The sequence below is a fragment of the Tinamus guttatus genome, unplaced genomic scaffold (assembly GCF_059628265.1).
Source record: "Tinamus guttatus ecotype Peru unplaced genomic scaffold, ASM5962826v1 Tinamus_guttatus_pri_ptg000240l, whole genome shotgun sequence".
Taxonomy (NCBI): domain Eukaryota; kingdom Metazoa; phylum Chordata; class Aves; order Tinamiformes; family Tinamidae; genus Tinamus; species Tinamus guttatus.
The window spans coordinates 11,788,549-11,806,233 of NW_028288774.1; the positions used below are offsets into that span (position 1 = coordinate 11,788,549).

The 17,685-nt window shown below is 46.1% G+C and overlaps 1 protein-coding gene and 1 long non-coding RNA gene across 2 annotated transcripts in view; one reads left to right on the plus strand and one right to left on the minus strand.

Annotated features, from left to right (window-relative positions):
* Positions 1-1,476: 1,476 nt before the first annotated feature.
* On the minus strand, positions 1,477-7,831 carry LDHA (lactate dehydrogenase A). Its single transcript, XM_088525867.1, has 8 exons — positions 7,813-7,831; positions 6,236-6,370; positions 5,333-5,450; positions 4,438-4,611; positions 4,031-4,204; positions 3,039-3,156; positions 2,495-2,618; positions 1,477-2,289 (listed from the first exon to the last, which is right to left on the minus strand). The coding sequence occupies exons 2-8, from the start codon at positions 6,359-6,361 to the stop codon at positions 2,125-2,127; spliced, it is 999 nt and encodes a 332-aa protein (XP_088381993.1). The 5' UTR covers positions 6,362-6,370; positions 7,813-7,831; the 3' UTR covers positions 1,477-2,124.
* An 868-nt stretch (positions 7,832-8,699) lies between these two features.
* Positions 8,700-17,685, plus strand: part of LOC148594526 (uncharacterized) — a 36,185-nt gene continuing 27,199 nt past the window's right edge. The window contains exon 1 of the long non-coding RNA XR_015913442.1: positions 8,700-8,958. This is a non-coding gene — a long non-coding RNA (uncharacterized LOC148594526). The remainder of the gene's footprint in view (positions 8,959-17,685) is intronic.

Sequence of the window (17,685 nt, forward strand, 5' to 3'; positions counted from 1 at the left end):
AGGCCTTTATTTTACTTCTGAGCCCTGGAAAATATTTCAGTGTCCCAAATCAGGAAAAAAAAAAAAAAAAAAAAAAACCCAACTATGTTTGAGTGCAGCTAAGGTTTGTTATAGCCAGCAAAAGCCAGAAACTCAAAATTTCAAGACCCTGTTGGATCTTGCTGTTAACATCTAGGGATTCTGGTTTTCTGAAGTGATCTTGGGCTTGCCCTACCATCCAGCAACGATCAGAGTGTATAGACGTCTTTCCATGAGAAATAACATAAAAAAACAATTAAACGTGGGACAGTCTGTAGAAGAGAGCAGCTCATGCAGGTGAGTGTCTTTCAGTGTGACCTGCCACGGTGGCTAAAAGCGCCGCTGTGTCACTCAGCCGCAGCCGGCTGCTGTCCTTGTCCGATGGCCTGTGTGGGTTAAGACGTGAGAGCTGCCTCACCAAAGCGAGCTTGGAACCTGGTGTCTTGGTTTGATCCTGTTGCATCCATGTAGCAGCAATCAGTCTGGCTCAGACTTGCACATTTAAGGCTTTTCGTGTTGCAATTGCAGCTTGAAGTTTTGAGTTCATCTTGAAAAGCCTGTCAGGGCTTTGTCTAGTAAAGATCAAGTCCTGCGCATCTTTTGAAAGCTTTGAAGATGGAAATGGCTTCATGCCCTTGTTTTGTTAGCTATGTGAAACCTAACTGTTTGTGGTCAATATTATTCACACTTTTATTCCAGGTGCTAGCTTTACTCAGATGTATCTAAGAAAAGGTGTACAGTAAAGTACAACTTTTCCTTTGTTACTTAAGTTGCTTCTCCCCTGCCACCCCCTTACAACTAATTACAAAATATTCTGCTGTGAGCAGTACCTACCTTAGAAGTCTACTTTTGACTTAATCCAGTGATGTTCCTAAACTATAGTGTATGTTCTGATACAGGAAAAAGGCCTCTTTGTTAAATATTGGTGACAGAGAAGGTAATTAATTCTTCTTTTTCCCCATCTAGCATGTACTTAGACATAATTTGGTGATAACTTCTCTGCATAGCTGCTGTTCTGAACAGTGCAGTAATTCCAGATGAGCTGCTTCTGTGCCCTGGCAGCAACTGTTTATGGATGTCATGCACGAGATAAGAGGGAATTTGTTCCTACATGTACCTCTGTGCATAAAGGTAAGGAAGACAGCTCCTTTGGGCTGTGTAAAGTGGTTCTCCCCTCAGCTAAGATAGTGCAAAGGAACAGTCTCTGTTGGCATAACGATGAAGACCAAATTTAAGTCCTGCATATTGAACGCCCCTCGTGCTCTCATATCTCTGGTGTAAGTTCTCTATGCAAAGTAATTGGAGCCTACAGCAGAGTAGGTGCACGCGGGTGACGTCTGAGTTAGTGATAGTAAGGAAATAGGTGATGTTTTTGAATGATGTAAATATTGATGCCTTAAAGTAGAGATGGTTGGTGGAGGAACAAACCATATACAAAAAAAAAGCAGGAGACCAAAATAACAGTTCATTGTTTATTTGGTGTTGGAGCTGGTGCTACAGTTGGACAGCTGTTGTCTTGTTGCATACAGAGACATTAGGGTTTTATATAATACGTTTAGGAGACAGATTTACAACTGCTCTGATAGAGTACACAAAAATAAGGTTCTCTAAAAAAGGTATACACAAAAATTCCAAAGTAGTGTTAGGAAAATATATTTGGACCTACCAAGAGTGAAATATATAAGCTATTCAACTGGCAGAAAAGATTGGTCAGTTGGTTTGACAATCCTTTAACTGCAAGAGAAGTCTTTGGCTTCACACTGTGTAATAACCAGTTACCTGTTGTTCTGAACCAATATTAAACAGGTGAGGAAAAGGCAGAGGGTTTTCTAGGCAGTGCTGTTCTGAATGCTGGATTTACGTCACACCACTTCACATACAAGATTGGGTTGTTACGTAGCTCTGGTTAGGATCATGGGTATTTGTGAACAGGGAAAACCCTAGAGTAGTTTCCTAGCACTAGCTTCAGGAAACTGATTTGTTCAGGTTTTAATTTGTGCTCTAGTTGAGAGGCATACATTGGAGGCTTTGACGTACTTGGAAAGTGCAACGTAAGACAAACCACTAAATCCATTAAACTGCAAACAGTGAACTGCTTGGCCAAATCTAGAATTGTAGTTCCTTCTGGATTCCCCAGAGTGTCTCTGCACTCTTCCGTAACTTGTCCTCTTCCTCAGGTTTTAGGGTCATCTTTATTACATCAGTGATGCCATGGCTGCCCAGTACACAAGGAACACTTAGGAAGACATCGTCTTTTATTCCATGCATGCCCTGAAAAGCACAGAAGGACAGGCTAAGTCTTCTAGATCTCTTTCTGTTTCATAGGCTCTTCTATCAGTAAAGCTTAAGTAAGTGTAAGGTTCTGGAATTTCTGGAAATAGGTTTTAACCTAGAAAGTTACCTTCCAGGTTTCATTTTTATTATGGCAGAAAAATTGAGGGCCTGGGGTAGGGAGAAAGGGTTTAGGGCTGCTTACCTTAACCATTGTAGAGATGGGATGTACTCTTCTTAAGTTCTTCATAATAGTTTCAGCTAGATCTGCCACAGAAAGGCCAATCGCCCATGATGTGTATCCCTTCAGTTTGATAACCTCATAGGCACTGCAGAGACAAAGTTACTTACTGAAAAAACAGAGAGCATCCACTGGACTGTGTTAAGAGTTTTAATGAAAGCATTTTTGGAAATGCCCAAGTGGATCTGGAAACACCAGAAGTTTCACTGACTTGCTGACAAGACTGAAATAAAACATAGACCTGTGAAAAATCCTATCCACTATTCCCCCCAGGATTACCGTATGGTTGCAGTTAAAGCATTTCCCCAACTTTAAATTCACTAAATTGGAAAATTTATTTCTGCCGAATTTTATGTTATTACTTCATTACTACTTAATGCTTATTACTTAAAACACTACTTCAAGCTGTCTTATTTCTGTGTTTTCATATTCACTGGTATGGTGAGTGTTTACAAAAAATGAGAATATTGCATCTTAGTGATGTTATAGTTTGGGGAAAGTTATTTACCTGTCCACCACCTGCTTATGGACCTCCTTCCAGTGTTCCTTGTCTGCATCAGTTCCCATGTCGGGATGAAGAGCCTTCAGGGAGACACCAGCAACGTTCACTCCGCTCCAGACAGGTACTTAGAGTTGCACAAAGATTAGTCATCTCAAAGTCAAGAATCTCCCCAGCCACAAGAAAAATCTCACTCCTATCTTCCCCAAACTAATGGGCAACATATGACAAATTGAACTAGATACAAGTGTGACTGTTTTAGGTGTGTCTCTAGATGTAGTATGGCCTGTGAGCCTAAATCAAATGATGGGATAATAATCTAGGAGCAAACAGGCATCTTCCTTTATACATGATGTTACCGGATTTGAAAATATCTTGTCTAGGTGTTGTACTTTACTGAAGTTGAACTAATATGGCAGCAACTCTGTATTTTGCAAAGGCTTCTCTACGGAGGATGGATTTTGAAGAGTCCTCTTGGGTGCCTGGAAGCAGGTGGTGCTGCTTGGCTGCTGCTAGGAGGAGTGCAGGTTAAATTAGGGGAAACTTGCGCCTTCTCCCCTCCTTGTCTAGACTTGACCCTGCACTTCTATTCCTAAATATAGTTCTTGGAGTAAAATGAGAGATGCCAGTGAAGACAACTCAGTGACTACCAGTAGATCTAGTTCAGATCTCTGAGAGTCACTTGCAGAGAACTTCACCCTCCTGCTCCTTTTTTTTTTCATGGTGGGAGGATTGGAGCAGGGGAGTTATGGGGACAACCTAGCCCTAGAAAATGTTGGCCTCCTTAGGTTTCACTAATGACCTTTTCCGAGCAGAATAACTCAAGTCAAATATAGAACATCTAGGGTTACTGTATGCTGCAGAAGAGTTAAAGTCAGGCTTGCATTAAGTTGCTGCAGTGAAAAGATGGGGTTTTTTGAGCATTTTCTTTGCTAAAGGTTTTGCAAGGGATGCTTCTTGCAAACCATGTACAGCAAGAGATGGACAAAATTTACACTTACCACTAGAGTCTCCGTGCTCTCCGACAATCCATCCGTGGCAGCTCAGGCAATGGATGCCCAGCCTTTCTCCCATGAGGTAGCGGAAGCGGGCAGAATCCAGATTGCAGCCACTACCAATAACGCGGTGCTTGGGAAAGCCGCTGATCTTCCAGGCCACGTAGGTCAAGATATCCACTGTGAGGAGAACAGGGAAGATAACAATTGTCTCTAACGAAAAGTTCTGCTCTTTCTCAGAGAAATAATTTTTTTGAGTGGGGAGGAGGAAGGTGATACATCTTGCCATGTGTGTATTTGACACAAGCATTTTCTATAAGCCTATGCTTGGTCCTGTTAATATGTTACCAGCACCTTGCTGGGGAAAACACTTGTCTAAGCCAAGGTGTTCTAGTAGGCAGTGCAGGACAAACCTGGGTTGGAGACAATAAGCAGCTTGCAGTCAGGACTGTATTTAACAACGTTGGGAATGATGAACTTGAAGATATTCACATTGCGCTGGACCAGGTTAAGGCGGCTCTCTCCTTCTTGCTGGCGAGCACCAGCAGTGACGATGACCAGCTTAGAGTGGGCAGTCACACTGTAATCTGCAGACAAAAGGTTATGTGTCAAATGAGCTCTTTCTAAACATGGTTCAGACCAGGAGTTCTGTTTTTCTTAATAGTGATACGGCATCTTCTCATGTCAGAGTGCTGACCCTAGACTTAGCTTCCATAGGACGTTAAGGACTTTCTCTGAGAGTGTTCCATTGCCACAAGTGGCAAACTTAGGGGCATGTTACAGTGCAAATGGGTAGACAGGCAGTGGCACTGCATGCTTCTCAGGTATGGAGCTGCATATGGGTGTGTAGAGGGATGCCATACAGTGTGTTAAGTACTGCATAGAAGCCAGAAGGTATGAGGGGCTGTGCTGTCATAACCTGCTACCTATGGACACAGAGCTCACACAGTAACTGAGGAGTTTGCCCCAGTTAAGTTGCCACTAAGCTTAAAGCAGTCAGATATTTGTAGCCAGCAGGTGAGCAGCAGCCCATTCAGGGCTAACTGTGGTAAAACCGTCATAGATTCAGAAATACTTTAGGATTGCAGAAGCTTTCTAGTACTGAGTGTCCAACTCCAAGACAGAGCAGTACCCAGCTAGTGAGTTTTAGCATACAATACAATGTCAGCTGACTACTATTTCTCCAGAAACAGAAATTAAAAGAGCTTTCCCCTTTAGGATTAGGAGGACAGAGTACATGCTAGAGATGAGCAGTCTGATATCTGAAGCAGTTGCCTCTGTTTGGAAGTGCTCGATATAGCTACTTGCCTTTGCCAGAAACGATCTTGGGTGTTCTGAGGAAGAGGCTGCCATGCTGGAGATCCAGCATCTCTCCTTTGAGCTTGTCTTCTACAACATCAACCAGGGCAAGTTCATCAGCCAAATCCTACAAGAAATCAGGATTAAAGAGTAAGTCTGTCTATTACCTTTCTATCCTCACTATTCCATTTTTTTTAATGTTAAGTTACTTAAATACATTACTTTTTTAAAGTAATTTAGCTAACCTGGATCACTTTTTTCCCTAGTAACTTAAATTACTCTTCTGAGATATTCACTCTATTGAGCTAGTTTTGTACTGTTTTCATATCCACATTCTATGTGCAAGAGTCTTACAATCCAACACACCAAAATGATGAAGAGTAACTGAACAGCTACTCCCACAAAATCAATTTTGGAGTAAAGGAAAGACAGCTCGGTGTAGCCACTGCATTTTCAGTATAATTCAATACAGAGGACAAGTCACTCAAAGTATTTAAGACCACTTTTTTTTCAGCTCACTCTATAATAAACTATTCCATGATTCAGTCTCCAGCAAAATGCCCTTCTTCATTCCAGACCTTTTTTATATAGGTTTGGAATGTTAAAGGCTTCCATTTACCTGCTTGGGAGGGAATTTATAAGACATTTGATGGTAAATGCAATTCCTAAGTCAAAATATACAGAGTATATTGTCTGATGTCGTGTAAACATGCTTACAGAAAGAACTAGCTTAAAGTTTGCTGCTTCATTTCAGACCCAAGGAAGGGGAATGTACAACCAAAAGGCATGCCTTGTGCACTAGCCCAATTAGTCTTAGAGGGGAGATTACTTCTTACTACCTACCTATCCTGTACTTCTTTCAGGCCTCAGCTAGTCCCCATTGTGCTGCTTTATCTGAAGCTTGAGACTTACCCTCATCAGAATGCTGATGGCACAGGCCATGCCCACAGCACCCACTCCAACCACGGTGATCTTGTTGTGAGCATGAGGATGCTCCACTTTGTGCACATTGTGGACGAGGTGATCCTTGAGAGACATGTTGCACTGCTGAAAGGAAAGCAGAATATAACTTCTCCACACATTGGAGCTTTCACTAACACTGTAATGTTTGTATAAAGCAAGTGAGTCTTACTACAGGAAGGCAAGAACATGAATACAAATTGCAGCCCCCAAGCTATCTGGCAGTACTGCCTGTATCCAGCAGCCTGCTTAAAATTATGAATAAAATTTTGGTACCAATCCATTTTTCAAGTAAGCTTGCTTGAGCTTGCCTTCAAGTGCCGCCGAGAAGCGTTGATAGCTGAGGGCACTCTAGCAGCATAAGCAGAACGCTAAATGACCATCCATATTAGATTCAGTCAGGAGAAGCCATTTTAGTTCTTCTAGGCACCGCAGAGCTTGGCAGTCTCCTTTCTGCTGCACTCAAAGCCAGGCTCAGTACACGCCTTTCTGCAGGCGCACTTTGACACCTAAAGTTATCTCCTCTGCTTTAAGTTGAAACCACACAGTGGTGGGCCAAGGTACTCTGTTGCCCATACATCCCTGAAGCAGAGTACTGCTTCTTGTTGGCATTAGCATCATGCCCAACTCTCTCTGCGCCGCAGCCTGGTTCTGTGGGCTGTAATCTCCAACAGCTCTAGAGGTACTGAGAGGACACGATGTTGAAGAATGTAGCCTTGGCTGCGGCAACCCTGCAAAGCCAATGTGCTGCTCTCCCCATCAAGGCTGCCTTAGCCATAACCCAGCCCCTCTCTGCCCTGAGGGGCCTGGGGCGGGGGCAGCCTTGCAGACGGATGCAAGTAGAGACGCGACCTGATCCTAGCCAGCACAAAACAGGCCTAACCTGTGCGGAGCAGGAAGGGGCCAGCATCCAGCATATTCAAAGCGAGAAGCTTCTCAGCAAGAAGCAGATATACCAGCGCTTGTATTAAGAAGCTGGCAGGAAGATATCAGCCTTCGTTTGTGGCGTGAGTCTGCTGAAGCACAAGCCAATACGGCACGCAGGCGCCTCGTGCCAAGCCCTTGCCAGGCAATGGGAGCAGCAGGGCTGGCAAGCTGTGCTCACGCAAGCACCTCAGCCCCAGCGCTTCAGTTACAGGAAGCGACTCCGGGCACCGCAGCAGCCGGGTGCCCCAGCAGCGCACGCAGCTTGCAAGAGCAGCTTGTAGCGCCAAGGCTTCAGCACCAGGGCAGCCCCGAGCCATGCTCCCTGCTGCGGCGGGCTGCGCGTCCAGGCGCTGCTCTTAGCTCAGAGCAGGCGCTGCTTCCGCCTCCGTCCTGGAGCCGCGCGGGAGCGAGCTCGCACCGCGGAAGGGGAGCCTGGTGCGCCCGATGCCCCGGCCTCCCTTCGCGCCGCTCCCCGGCTGGCTCAAGTCCAGGGCCGCGCCCGCCTCGCGCTCCGCCGGGTCCCCCGCGCGCCCGGGGGCAGCGCCCCCGCTCCCCGCTGCCCACGAGCAGCCCCCCGGCGGGGCGGCGGCGCTCGCGCCTACCCGGTGTCCTGACCCAAGCGCGGCGGCGGTGGTGGCGGCGGGGCGGGGAGGCGGCCGGCGCCTTAAGTAGGGCCGGGCGGCTGACGCGCGGCGGGCGGGCCGTGCCGGTGGGGACGTGCCCGCCGACACGTCGGGGTGGCGGCAGCCGCCGCGGTGGGGGCGCCGCGGCGGGCGGCGCCCGCGCCCTGGCGGCCAGGGGAGGCGAGTCGGTCCATAGCGGTCACTAACGTCCCCTCCGTAACGGTGGTCAGCTCGGTCCCCAGCGGCCAGTAACAACAGCCGGTTCGGAACGTTCGCTCCGCTACGGCTGGTCCCTAACGGTCACTCCATAGCGGCCACTTCGGAACGTTCGGTCCCTAACGGTCACTCCATAGCGGCCACTTCGGAAAGTGCGGTCCATAACGGCCGGTCTGGAACGTTCCCTCCCTAACGGCCAATCCCTAGCTGTCGCTCCGTAACGGCCGATTCGGAACGTTCGGTCTCTCAGGGCTGCTCCCTAACGGCCTCTCGGTACCGGCCGGCCCGGCGCACGGTGAGGGCCGCGGCGGGCGGCTGCGCGAGGCGGCGCGGGCGGCCCTCGGGGCGGGTCGGCGTGGCGGGGAACCGCTGGCCCTTGCGTTACTGCGGCGCGGGGGGCGAGGGGCAACGGCGAGCTGGGAGCGCGGGAGGCTGCCCCGCCGCGGCAGCCCGGGGCGAGGGCGCTGGGGCCGCGCTGCCGCCCGGCCGTGCGCCCCCTCCCCGCCGCTGCTCTCGTCCGGGGCCGGAAACCTGCTTCCAATTTTCATCTGCGCCTCCAGGCGTTTGTTTTGTCCCAGGCATCGCTCTCTGCTGTTGATTTCCTTTATTTTTTCCCTGAGTGTTTACATATCCCCCCTCATGTTCTTGTTTTTAGTTACATAAGCTGAACCACATCCGTCCTGCATGATACAAGATCTCCATGCTCTGGTCTGTGGCATCCTTCCTGTGGGCATCTTCTCATTTGAGTTATTTTCTTCTGAGGAGATGCCACATGCAGGACTTTAGACAGTCTTCTCAGGCCCGTATATGAATACTAACATTTTCCTGTCATTGCCGAAGACACAGTGACTGGACTCGCACTTGTGTCTTTCAGAGTCACGCACACTGGCAGCTCCTTATCACCCTGCAGTTAGGAGCAGCCCAGTCCTTTTCCTCTTCATTCCTTTCTTGCTATGATGCTAACAAAGACCTAAAATTATTACTCTGTGTTTGCCTGAACTTCCAGTTTTATACTGTGCTAAGCATTTGCTGTTCTCTAGTCCTCGAGCGGTGCCTCCAAGCCAGTAAGTGGACTTGAAACGGCTGCACCTGCAGCTGTGCTTGGCGGTGCAGCTCTTTTCAGGGTCCTGGGATCATGACTGTCTCATTCCACCAGGCAGAGCACAGTCAGCTCCGTGAGCTTCGCTTGCTGCCTGGCTGCACTCGTTTGTTTTGTTGGGTTCATTTTTGCTTTCTACCCCCCTTGGACATCCTGACTTGACCCTATGGATTAGCATGATCATTCTTAATGAAAATCAGGGAAGCATTCAGTTAGCTGTGAGTCAGTAGCTACTGAACCTTTATTTTCCGTCACATTCTTGCTGCACAGTAAAGCTTTTTTTTTTTTTTCTTTTTCCCCCTCATTTTTTAATTTCTCTGGTTGCAGTAGTTTTTTTTTTTTTTTTAATGTTTGTCTCAATTTGCTTTTGGAGTTCTAGCTCTGGCTGATTTGGGGCATTAGCTCTTCTTAGTTTGACTTCCTTTTTGGTTATCCATCTCACTTGCGCTCGAAGCAGAGTAAGGAACGGTGTGCCTCCAGGTTTGTGAAACTTGAGCTGGAAAATTACAAGTTCTGTTTCTCGGCGCAGAGACCAGTACTACCAAAGGAGATTAAATGCAAAGAGCTGCCAGTTGCAGAGCAATATAGACTTTGCCTCAGCTTGAGGAATGAACAGTACCCGTGAGGTGTTTTGTGTGGGGGAACTGTGGTAGCTGTGGTAGTTACAGCAGGGAAAGGGCTACTAGGTGCTGAATAGGCCTAATGTAGCATGGACTTCAGGGCAAAAAGGAAGCCGTATGATGTAATCCTGTCATTTTGCATTATTATGGGTTCACTGAGCATCCTATTCTATCAGAAGCCCCAAGGACAGATTGAGTAGGTTATTTCTGTGTCCTAAGGGTCTTAATTTCTAGCGGCATTGGCTAAGTAGCTCCTCCAGAGCTTGGGTTGCAGACAGCAGCATCTGGATGACATTGTGTTCACCTTCACCTTGCAGGACAGAAGGGGAGTGCTTGTAGACTAATGGGTGTTTTTAAAATGCATAATTCATGTAGAGGATGTGGCATTTTAGTACTGTCATGGTGACACCAAGGCTTTTAAGACAGATGTGTAGGTGTATCTAAGATTGTTCTTACCCTATGTCTTGCACAAAATGAAACTGGACATGGTTTTCAGGATGTGAGTTGCAGCAGGATCTTCACAAGTCTCGCTGCTGTTGTTCTTTACTTCAAGTCTCCACTACTTACAGTGTCAGGTTACTTACAGGATCAGGTTCAGCTCAGCTGTCTGGTGCCTATTCAGATACCATAGGTCCTGCCTTTAGAGTCTGCTTTTAACATGCCAGAGTTAATTCACCTAAGTTACAATATTGAGAAGAATTTGGCTGCAAATGCCAAATATTTCCTGTTCTGTGCCCTTTAATAATAAATTAATAATTTATTAATAACAGCAATAGATGCTTGGAAGGAAAGCAGTCATCTGGCATGACTGACAGATTTTCTTTCTCAGAGAGCTTCAAGCAGGGAAGGTTCCCAGCAGCACAAAGAACAGGATGAGAAAAGGAGGAGCATCAGTCTTGCACGTGGCAGATAAGAGGCCAAGTCTGTTTCGATATCTTTTAAGTGGCTGATTTTGATTTCAGGGATTTGGCCTGGTGGAAATGTTCAAAGTGTGACAAGTTCTCCTTAGGAAAACTAGACATGTCCTCAGCCTGCTTGCCCTTTTTTTTTTTTTTTTTGCATGTTCCGTTTCACAGATTAAACACACAAAAAAAAAGCAATATAAATTTATTCTAGAAGTGACAATCAGAGCCTTTCCACGGACCTCAGATAGTTTTTGATAAGGCTTTGGCTGAACAGAAGAAAATGATGGCATGTATGGCACATTCTCATTATACTTTTTTTTTTTAACTTATGAGATACTGATTAAATGTTTATCTTAAAAATAAACTCCAGAGATATTTATAACAGGTGAGTTTGATGTGAGCCTCTTGCTATTTTCCTGATATGTTCGTAGATTTGTATATTTTGCTGATGTGCCAGAGGTTTTACATGGCAAAGTGAAATTTCTACACTTCTTGTCACTTGCTAAGGTCCTTGTTCCCGAAAGACTAAGTCCAAGCTGGTGTTGATTGCTGCTGCAGTGAACAGTGATACCAAGCCACAACGAACATGTTTGGTCCAAGAGCTACAGCCCAGCTGGGAGGCTGCTGGTAAACCTAAGCAGGCCTTGGTGTTCACCAGCCCTGGAAAGTCACTGGAATCTCTCTGCTCTGAGGTCTTCATTCTGTGTCTCCATCATCCAAATCTTGCAGTTTATAAGTATTTCTAAGTATTTCGCTGAATAAGATGCATGAAGTTGTTTTGCTTTCCATAAAATCCTCATTTTGTGTTCTTCAGTTTCCATAGTATAGCCACGTAATGCCCTTTGAATGCCCTCCTGAGAAAACTAAAAGCTAAAAATAGTGATTTCCTTCTTAGTTTATACCAGCAGGTAATTCTACCCATAACTAATGAGCTGTGATCACTTCAGGGTCCCTCTCCTTAGCTGCTTCCCTGCATGTGTGGTACAGCAGGGACACTGGTATTACCAAGATCTAGAGCTTGTGCTGCTTTGCACCGTCCTTTCTTTGCACTGTCATTGTGGCAAAGAGAGGGAGGGCTAATTGATGCAATTGTCATTTCCGGATATTTCTCCATATGTATTTCTACAACATATTTATAAATGTGCACTGGGGCTGTATAAATGGAGACGTGTGTAAATAATCAATAATTTCCAAAACACTTCTGTTAAATGCATTTTTGGATTGCAAGCTATGTTCTAGCTGACACTTTTCCTACTCAGGACTTCCAAGATAGAGCAGTTTTCCTTTTTCCATTAAAATGTTGTGTATGTTTCCAGAAATGGCAGCAATGGATTATGCATTCAGTATAAAGCTAAAGCAAACTTTATGTCTTGTAATAGCTTCATTGTGAAGCTAAAGCATATTATCGCAAGCACTGTGGATAGCTGCAGTTTAGCCCATGCTGTGAGCTGGGCTAAGCAGAGTGCGTGACATGGTGTCGCCTCGCTGAGGGAAGGAGCTTACTCATGGAAGCGTGAGTCACTGCGCAGGATCCTTCAAGCCAAACCCATTCCTTCTGGGCTGTGCTCAGTATTTATTCGTTTAGTTAGGAACTGCAGGAAATGGGATTCTCCAATAAAAAGCCCGGTCAGACAAAAAGGAAAAGGCAGCCTGGCATGAGCCGCTATTCAGTCTTTGCCTGAGAGAGAGCTAAGCCAATTCAGCACCTGCCTCCCATTGACTGTTGGGAGAGCATAATCATTCTTGTATCCTCCTTCCCCAGTTCTGCGCAGGCAGCAGCAGAATCAACTATTACTCAATTATTACTCTTATTTGCCTTGTTCTTGGGTGCCTGGCAGGTTGCAGTAAGGAGAGACTTTCTATAAATTACAGTAAGAAGGCTGAAGGGATATGAGAAGAGGGCTCCTGACTGCTGCCACTGCTACTTGCCAATTCCAGAGGGCAGGCAAGTTCAGCAGCAAAAGGTCAGAGGCATGTCCCTGTAGTCCGACTGGAGCAGAGACCCCTTTGCTCTTACTTTAATATTCCTATTCATTCTGCAGCTGTCAGCTTTGATTTTCCTAGGATCTCTTTAGGGAACTTTACATGTCAACAAGTTGGTCAGCTTGGAGTAAAGTGCAATGCAGAGTCCTGCAATTCAGTTCATTTGAAACAGAAGGCATTTAATAGCACGGTATTATTTCCCTGCAGTGGAAAACTTAGGTCATTGGGGAGCTCCAGGTAAGAGAAGAGATAACAAAGAAGATGGTGTTGGACCCATCAAGGAATGTGGAAGCATACTAGCATGTTGGGCAGACTCAGTAAATAAAAGGGAGATCTGTTACTCAGGACACTGTAACAATTGTACCAAACATACTATCTGCCTAAGGCTTTTACTTTCTCAAAGGTACCTTTGTAGCATCTCGCACCTTGCATATCTTGTTGAGCGTCAACATAGTCATAATGGTAACAGGTTCTCTCCCATCAGAAAATAGCCATGGCTAAACCCTCTCATTTCTGTGAATCCAAATTCCAAGATACCTGGTTTGGACCCAGGGGAACCTGCTGGAAATTCCTGTGGCTGACAAGTGGCCATGCAACTCATTAGAAAGCAGAAAGTCTCTCTCAGTGCTACACACAGGCTTGGCAGAGGAACCCCCCGTATGGCCCAGCCTACAGCAAGACCTGACCCCATCTCGTTGTCCCTTTAATAGGGTTAGGAGACAGTTCAAGGCTCTACAAGAGGAGGCTCTTACTTAGGTAATATAAAGCTGTGAGGTCAAGGAAGTTCTGGCCAGTGAAAATAGTGTGGTCTGGATTTTCATCAAGGGCTCTTCAGTTCCTCTGTGTCTACATGGGTCTTGGAGAATGGACTCCAGTTCTGTACGTGGAATAGAGCGAGAAGGCCAGAGATCAAGAAAGGACTGCTCCCTGTGTTTACAACCTCCTTTCCAGGGCCTGGATTCTCCTCCTGCCTCACAATCTTTCCCACACACTGAGCCTGGTAAAACTCCCCATGTGTGTAGCTAAGGTATATATCTGTGAAGTACTTTGAATAACAAATGCTTCTCTTTTCCTTAGGGAAAGCAGTGCACAAAGGAACTTGTGGCTTGCAAAGCTCACTTAAAGAATGGAAGTAGGTGGCCAGAGTCACTTCCATTTCAATCCACACACAAGCCACACCTGAGGCTCTTTAAAAGAGCTGCAGCTGGGCTGGGTCACCCCTAAGAGAGCAGTCCTGAGGGCTGGGTCATGGAGTTAGATTCTTCTGCACCTCTTGCATGAGAGGAGTGACTTGATGGTCTCTGCACAAGGTACTCTCTTAGATCTTTGTCTTTGTGGCTTGCTCTGTGTGCGAATGCAGAGCCTGTGGTGCGGACGGGGAAAGGCTAGTAATGTGCTAAGGTACTACCAGGCACGGTTCTTGAGGGCCACCAATATTATGTGTTCTGCCAGGCGACACTTCAAAAATTCTGCTGCTTGGGCTTTTCGATTTTATGTTGTTTAACTGTATCTTTAAAATCAAAGAGAGGCTAAGGGGAAGAAAGTACAAACAAATTCCTTAATGACTTACTTCTCCTGGCTTGTGCCGTCTGTTAGGGATGTGTTTTGCATCGTCATCTATCCAGATGTAGCTGTAGCTCTATGTGCTGTAGCTCTATATTAGTTGGCTACTTGAGGCATGTAGCAAACTGCCCTTCTTCCAGGGGTGGCCCATGGGTGCTTCAGGCCTTGTTCCCCCTGCAGCAAAGCTGCGTGTGAGCCCTGAGCTTGGCTGCAGATTCCCAGCTTCGTTGGCAGGAGAATGGGGATCATCTCTGGTCTGCCTCATGAGAGTGTTAATTTTCTTTCATTCCTTTTTTATTTAAAGACCACATGCTCTTTAACTGAAATAACATACAGAAGTCTCTGTACTACGACATGCTGGAGGTCTAAGGCTGGGCAGAGAGTGGTGCAGCCTCATAGCCTGCACTGCTAACATATGAACAAGCCTTTGCTTCATCTCACAGCATAGTGAGAGCATTAATATACTACAGGGAGGTACCAAGCTGAGCATTGCTGCAGCGGGCACGGCCTCACTTTATAGGCAGCATACAAGCCCATCAGAGTCCCTCTTGAGGGGGGGCTCGCTGACTAAAGAGAGAGAACAGGAAGCAGAAACACAGAAATGTGAAGATATCAGCACATTCCATGCTTGTATTAGTAAGACATGTTCTTCAGTAGCATCACACGCATTCTAGCAGGCTCTTATTTCTCCCAGGTGATCTTTTTACTTATCTTCCAATTTTAAATAATAGAAAATGAAAGTTTATTGCTTGCCAGCGAGTCACCCTCACAGTACTATGCTAAGTCTGGAGTTGCTGCTTTGTGGGTTTGTTCCTGTATTTAGATGAAGCTGCACAGATGTATAGCAAACCTTAGTGAGGCATAGCCTTGCTGTTTTGCAAGCTGTGGTGAATCTTGCTCAAGGAGGTGGCTGTTAGCAAAGGGAACAAGCCCCTGAATTTGAGATCTGACAAGGGGAATTGTCCTGTAGAATTTGTTGTTTCTTTAGCTTGGGGCTGGTCCTAAAAGCACCAGCGTGCCTGTGTCCTGGCTGGTAAATGCACGGCACACCAATTCCTCTTAGTTCTATTCAAACTCATGTTCTTGTAATTTTATTCAGGTTATGTTGTATTCTTAGGCCCGATGCAGATGACCCCAACAGGCAACATCTTGGTGCAGGTGCCCTTGTAGAAGAGGCCAGTATGAAAAGGAAAAATGTAAAGATCTATGGGGCAATAGAGGGTAGCTGATCTTTGCATCAAGGCTGGATTTCTGGAGGCTGTGTCTCTTGGACGTTCTAGATGCTTGTCATTTCTGTCTTGTAAATTCTGTGGTTCATTGTGGATTTGTGGGAGGTCTTTGACATTTAATGTTACTGTCAGAAGATACTGGCATGTTTTACCTTCTGCTCATTGTATGGGAGTGAGTCATGTCTTGAGCAGCAGCAGGGATGCGCAGTCCTCTTGATCTGTGCTAGTCCCTTGGCAGGGGACAAGCTTTGAGTGGTAGCTGGACAGGGGGCTCATCCATCTCCTCATGTGCAGGCAGGGGCAGGGCAGTGCCCATGAGCTAGGAGAATATCAATACTGAAACTTGCCATGGGACAAATCAGAGCCCAGGTCTGTAGGACGTATATTTATGTGTTCAGAGAGAGGGGATTTTCTGACTACATCTGCTACTTTTCCATATGGAATATCGTTCTTGGTGTGTTTGGCTTCTCCTTGTGCAATGTTGTTTCTTTAAACTCATCAAATGTTTGTGCCCTCACAGTGACAATGACGAAAGGAAATCAATTTCCCTTTCAAGTCTGTGAAACTAAACTAAACAGTGTTTGCATCTCCAGGTTTGATCTTAGAAGTGAAAGATATTGAAAGCTGAGCCTGCTCAGTAGCTTTTGCAGTCCTAGATATGTCATTTATTATTGTTTTTTTTTCTCTGCCTTTTCAGCTGTGTTGTGAAAGATATGTTGTGTTTTGTCTGTGTATACCTAGCTGTAGTGCACAGTGTTCAATCAGCCTTAGTTAATAATCTCCGTTTCACATCCCTTTTAAAATATATGTTCCCTTGCAAAAATGGCACCTGGGGCTTTGAAGTCAGCGAGATGCTGTGTTATCGGAGAATGAAAATTATGAAAAAGCATTTTTTGTAGTATTTCAGGTCTCTGTCAAAGGTTATGGAGGGTCAATTAATTCAGTCTTGACTCCTGTAAGAGATCTTAGGCATATAAGAACAGCCAAAAATAGCCCCTTGGAAGGTCAGAGAAGGCACTTTTTCTGCATGTGGTAGCTTTGCATTTCTTACCAGAAACATCTATATGTTTTACTGTAAAGCAGGAAAGCAAGCAAGCATGGATAGAAATAAAAGAGGCTATAGAAATGGACTTGGAGGGCAGGTAGAGCTTGTGAAACGTGTTCCTTATTCATATGAACCTTTCTAATCTGCTGTCTGCCTTGGAAATTTTTCTATATGTGAAATGGAGAGAGCCTGTGTTAACTTCTAAAGAACCCTTTAAGCTGAGCCTAGCCAAATAAAGCCTAGATTCAAACTGTAAATAGATGAAGAACAGCAAGAGGGGCTCTTATGTTTAAAATGGAGTCGTGGGCTCACATCCAAGTGATTTTAAGCTTCTGAATGACCCTGGAGCCAGGGAGGAATTTCAGCTTGTCAGACTGAATGTTCTCTCTCTCTTGATATCCACATGCTGAGACAGTTTACGAGAAGCTTTTATAGCAAATCCCAGAGTCAGAGCCACCGCAGAACACTTTAAATATTGAATAGGCAAGTGTTCATGCAAGAGGGAAAGGCTCTGCATTTTCCTGCATGTTAATCTCTCTCCCCACCTCCCACCCCCGCCTCCTCCTGCCCAAATCCCCTCGGTTAATCAGGTTATGTTTGCCCTATTTCACCCAGGGAGAAAGCAGAATGCAGTGTGGATAGGAATGGAGGAAAGGAGGGAGGAGAAGGGCATGCTGACAGCAAAAGTGGGTCGAGGATGCTCCAGAGATGAAAGCTGCCCTTTGGCAGGGTTCCTGCAGTCGCTGTGGGACACCTCGGGCCACAGGATGTCTCTGTGGCCTGTCACACTTGCTGATGTGCTCATCTTGCCTCACAAGCTATGTGTCAAACGGCAGAGAAGGCATCACGTCTGTCTAGGCTCAGGCTGGAGGCACCGGTGGTCTCTCTGATCAATGGCGTCCTGCCCAGATGCTCCCTCAACAGCACATTTCAAGTGCAAGTCCAGAGCAGGAGGAAACTGATGCCTATGGAGGAACTCTGCCCAGTGTTTGCCAGAAGTGCTGTGGTTAATTTGGGTGGGGACAGAGAAGCAGCATGTGCCATGCACATTCGTGTAGCAATGCAGCCTTCAGTGCTTGTTGCACTTGTCGTCTTGGAAGCTGAAGCCACAGAAATAGGGCCCAGATGGACCTGCCAGAGTGAAGTGGGGCTATGAGGAGAGGGAGCCAGCACACACTGTCGGCATCGCAGG

What these genes read in the sequence shown, in the direction of transcription:
- LDHA (XM_088525867.1), bottom strand. Translation starts at nt 6,361, where the DNA reads ATGTCTCTCAAGGATCACCTCGTCCACAATGTGCACAAAGTGGAGCAT. An exon ending in GCTTATTGTCTCCAACCCAG is followed by an intron (nt 4,205 to 4,437) that starts GTTTGTCCTGCA and finishes TTCTCCTCACAG; the next exon opens with TGGATATCTTGACCTACGTG. An exon ending in CATAAGCAGGTGGTGGACAG is followed by an intron (nt 2,619 to 3,038) that starts GTAAATAACTTT and finishes TTGTCTCTGCAG; the next exon opens with TGCCTATGAGGTTATCAAAC.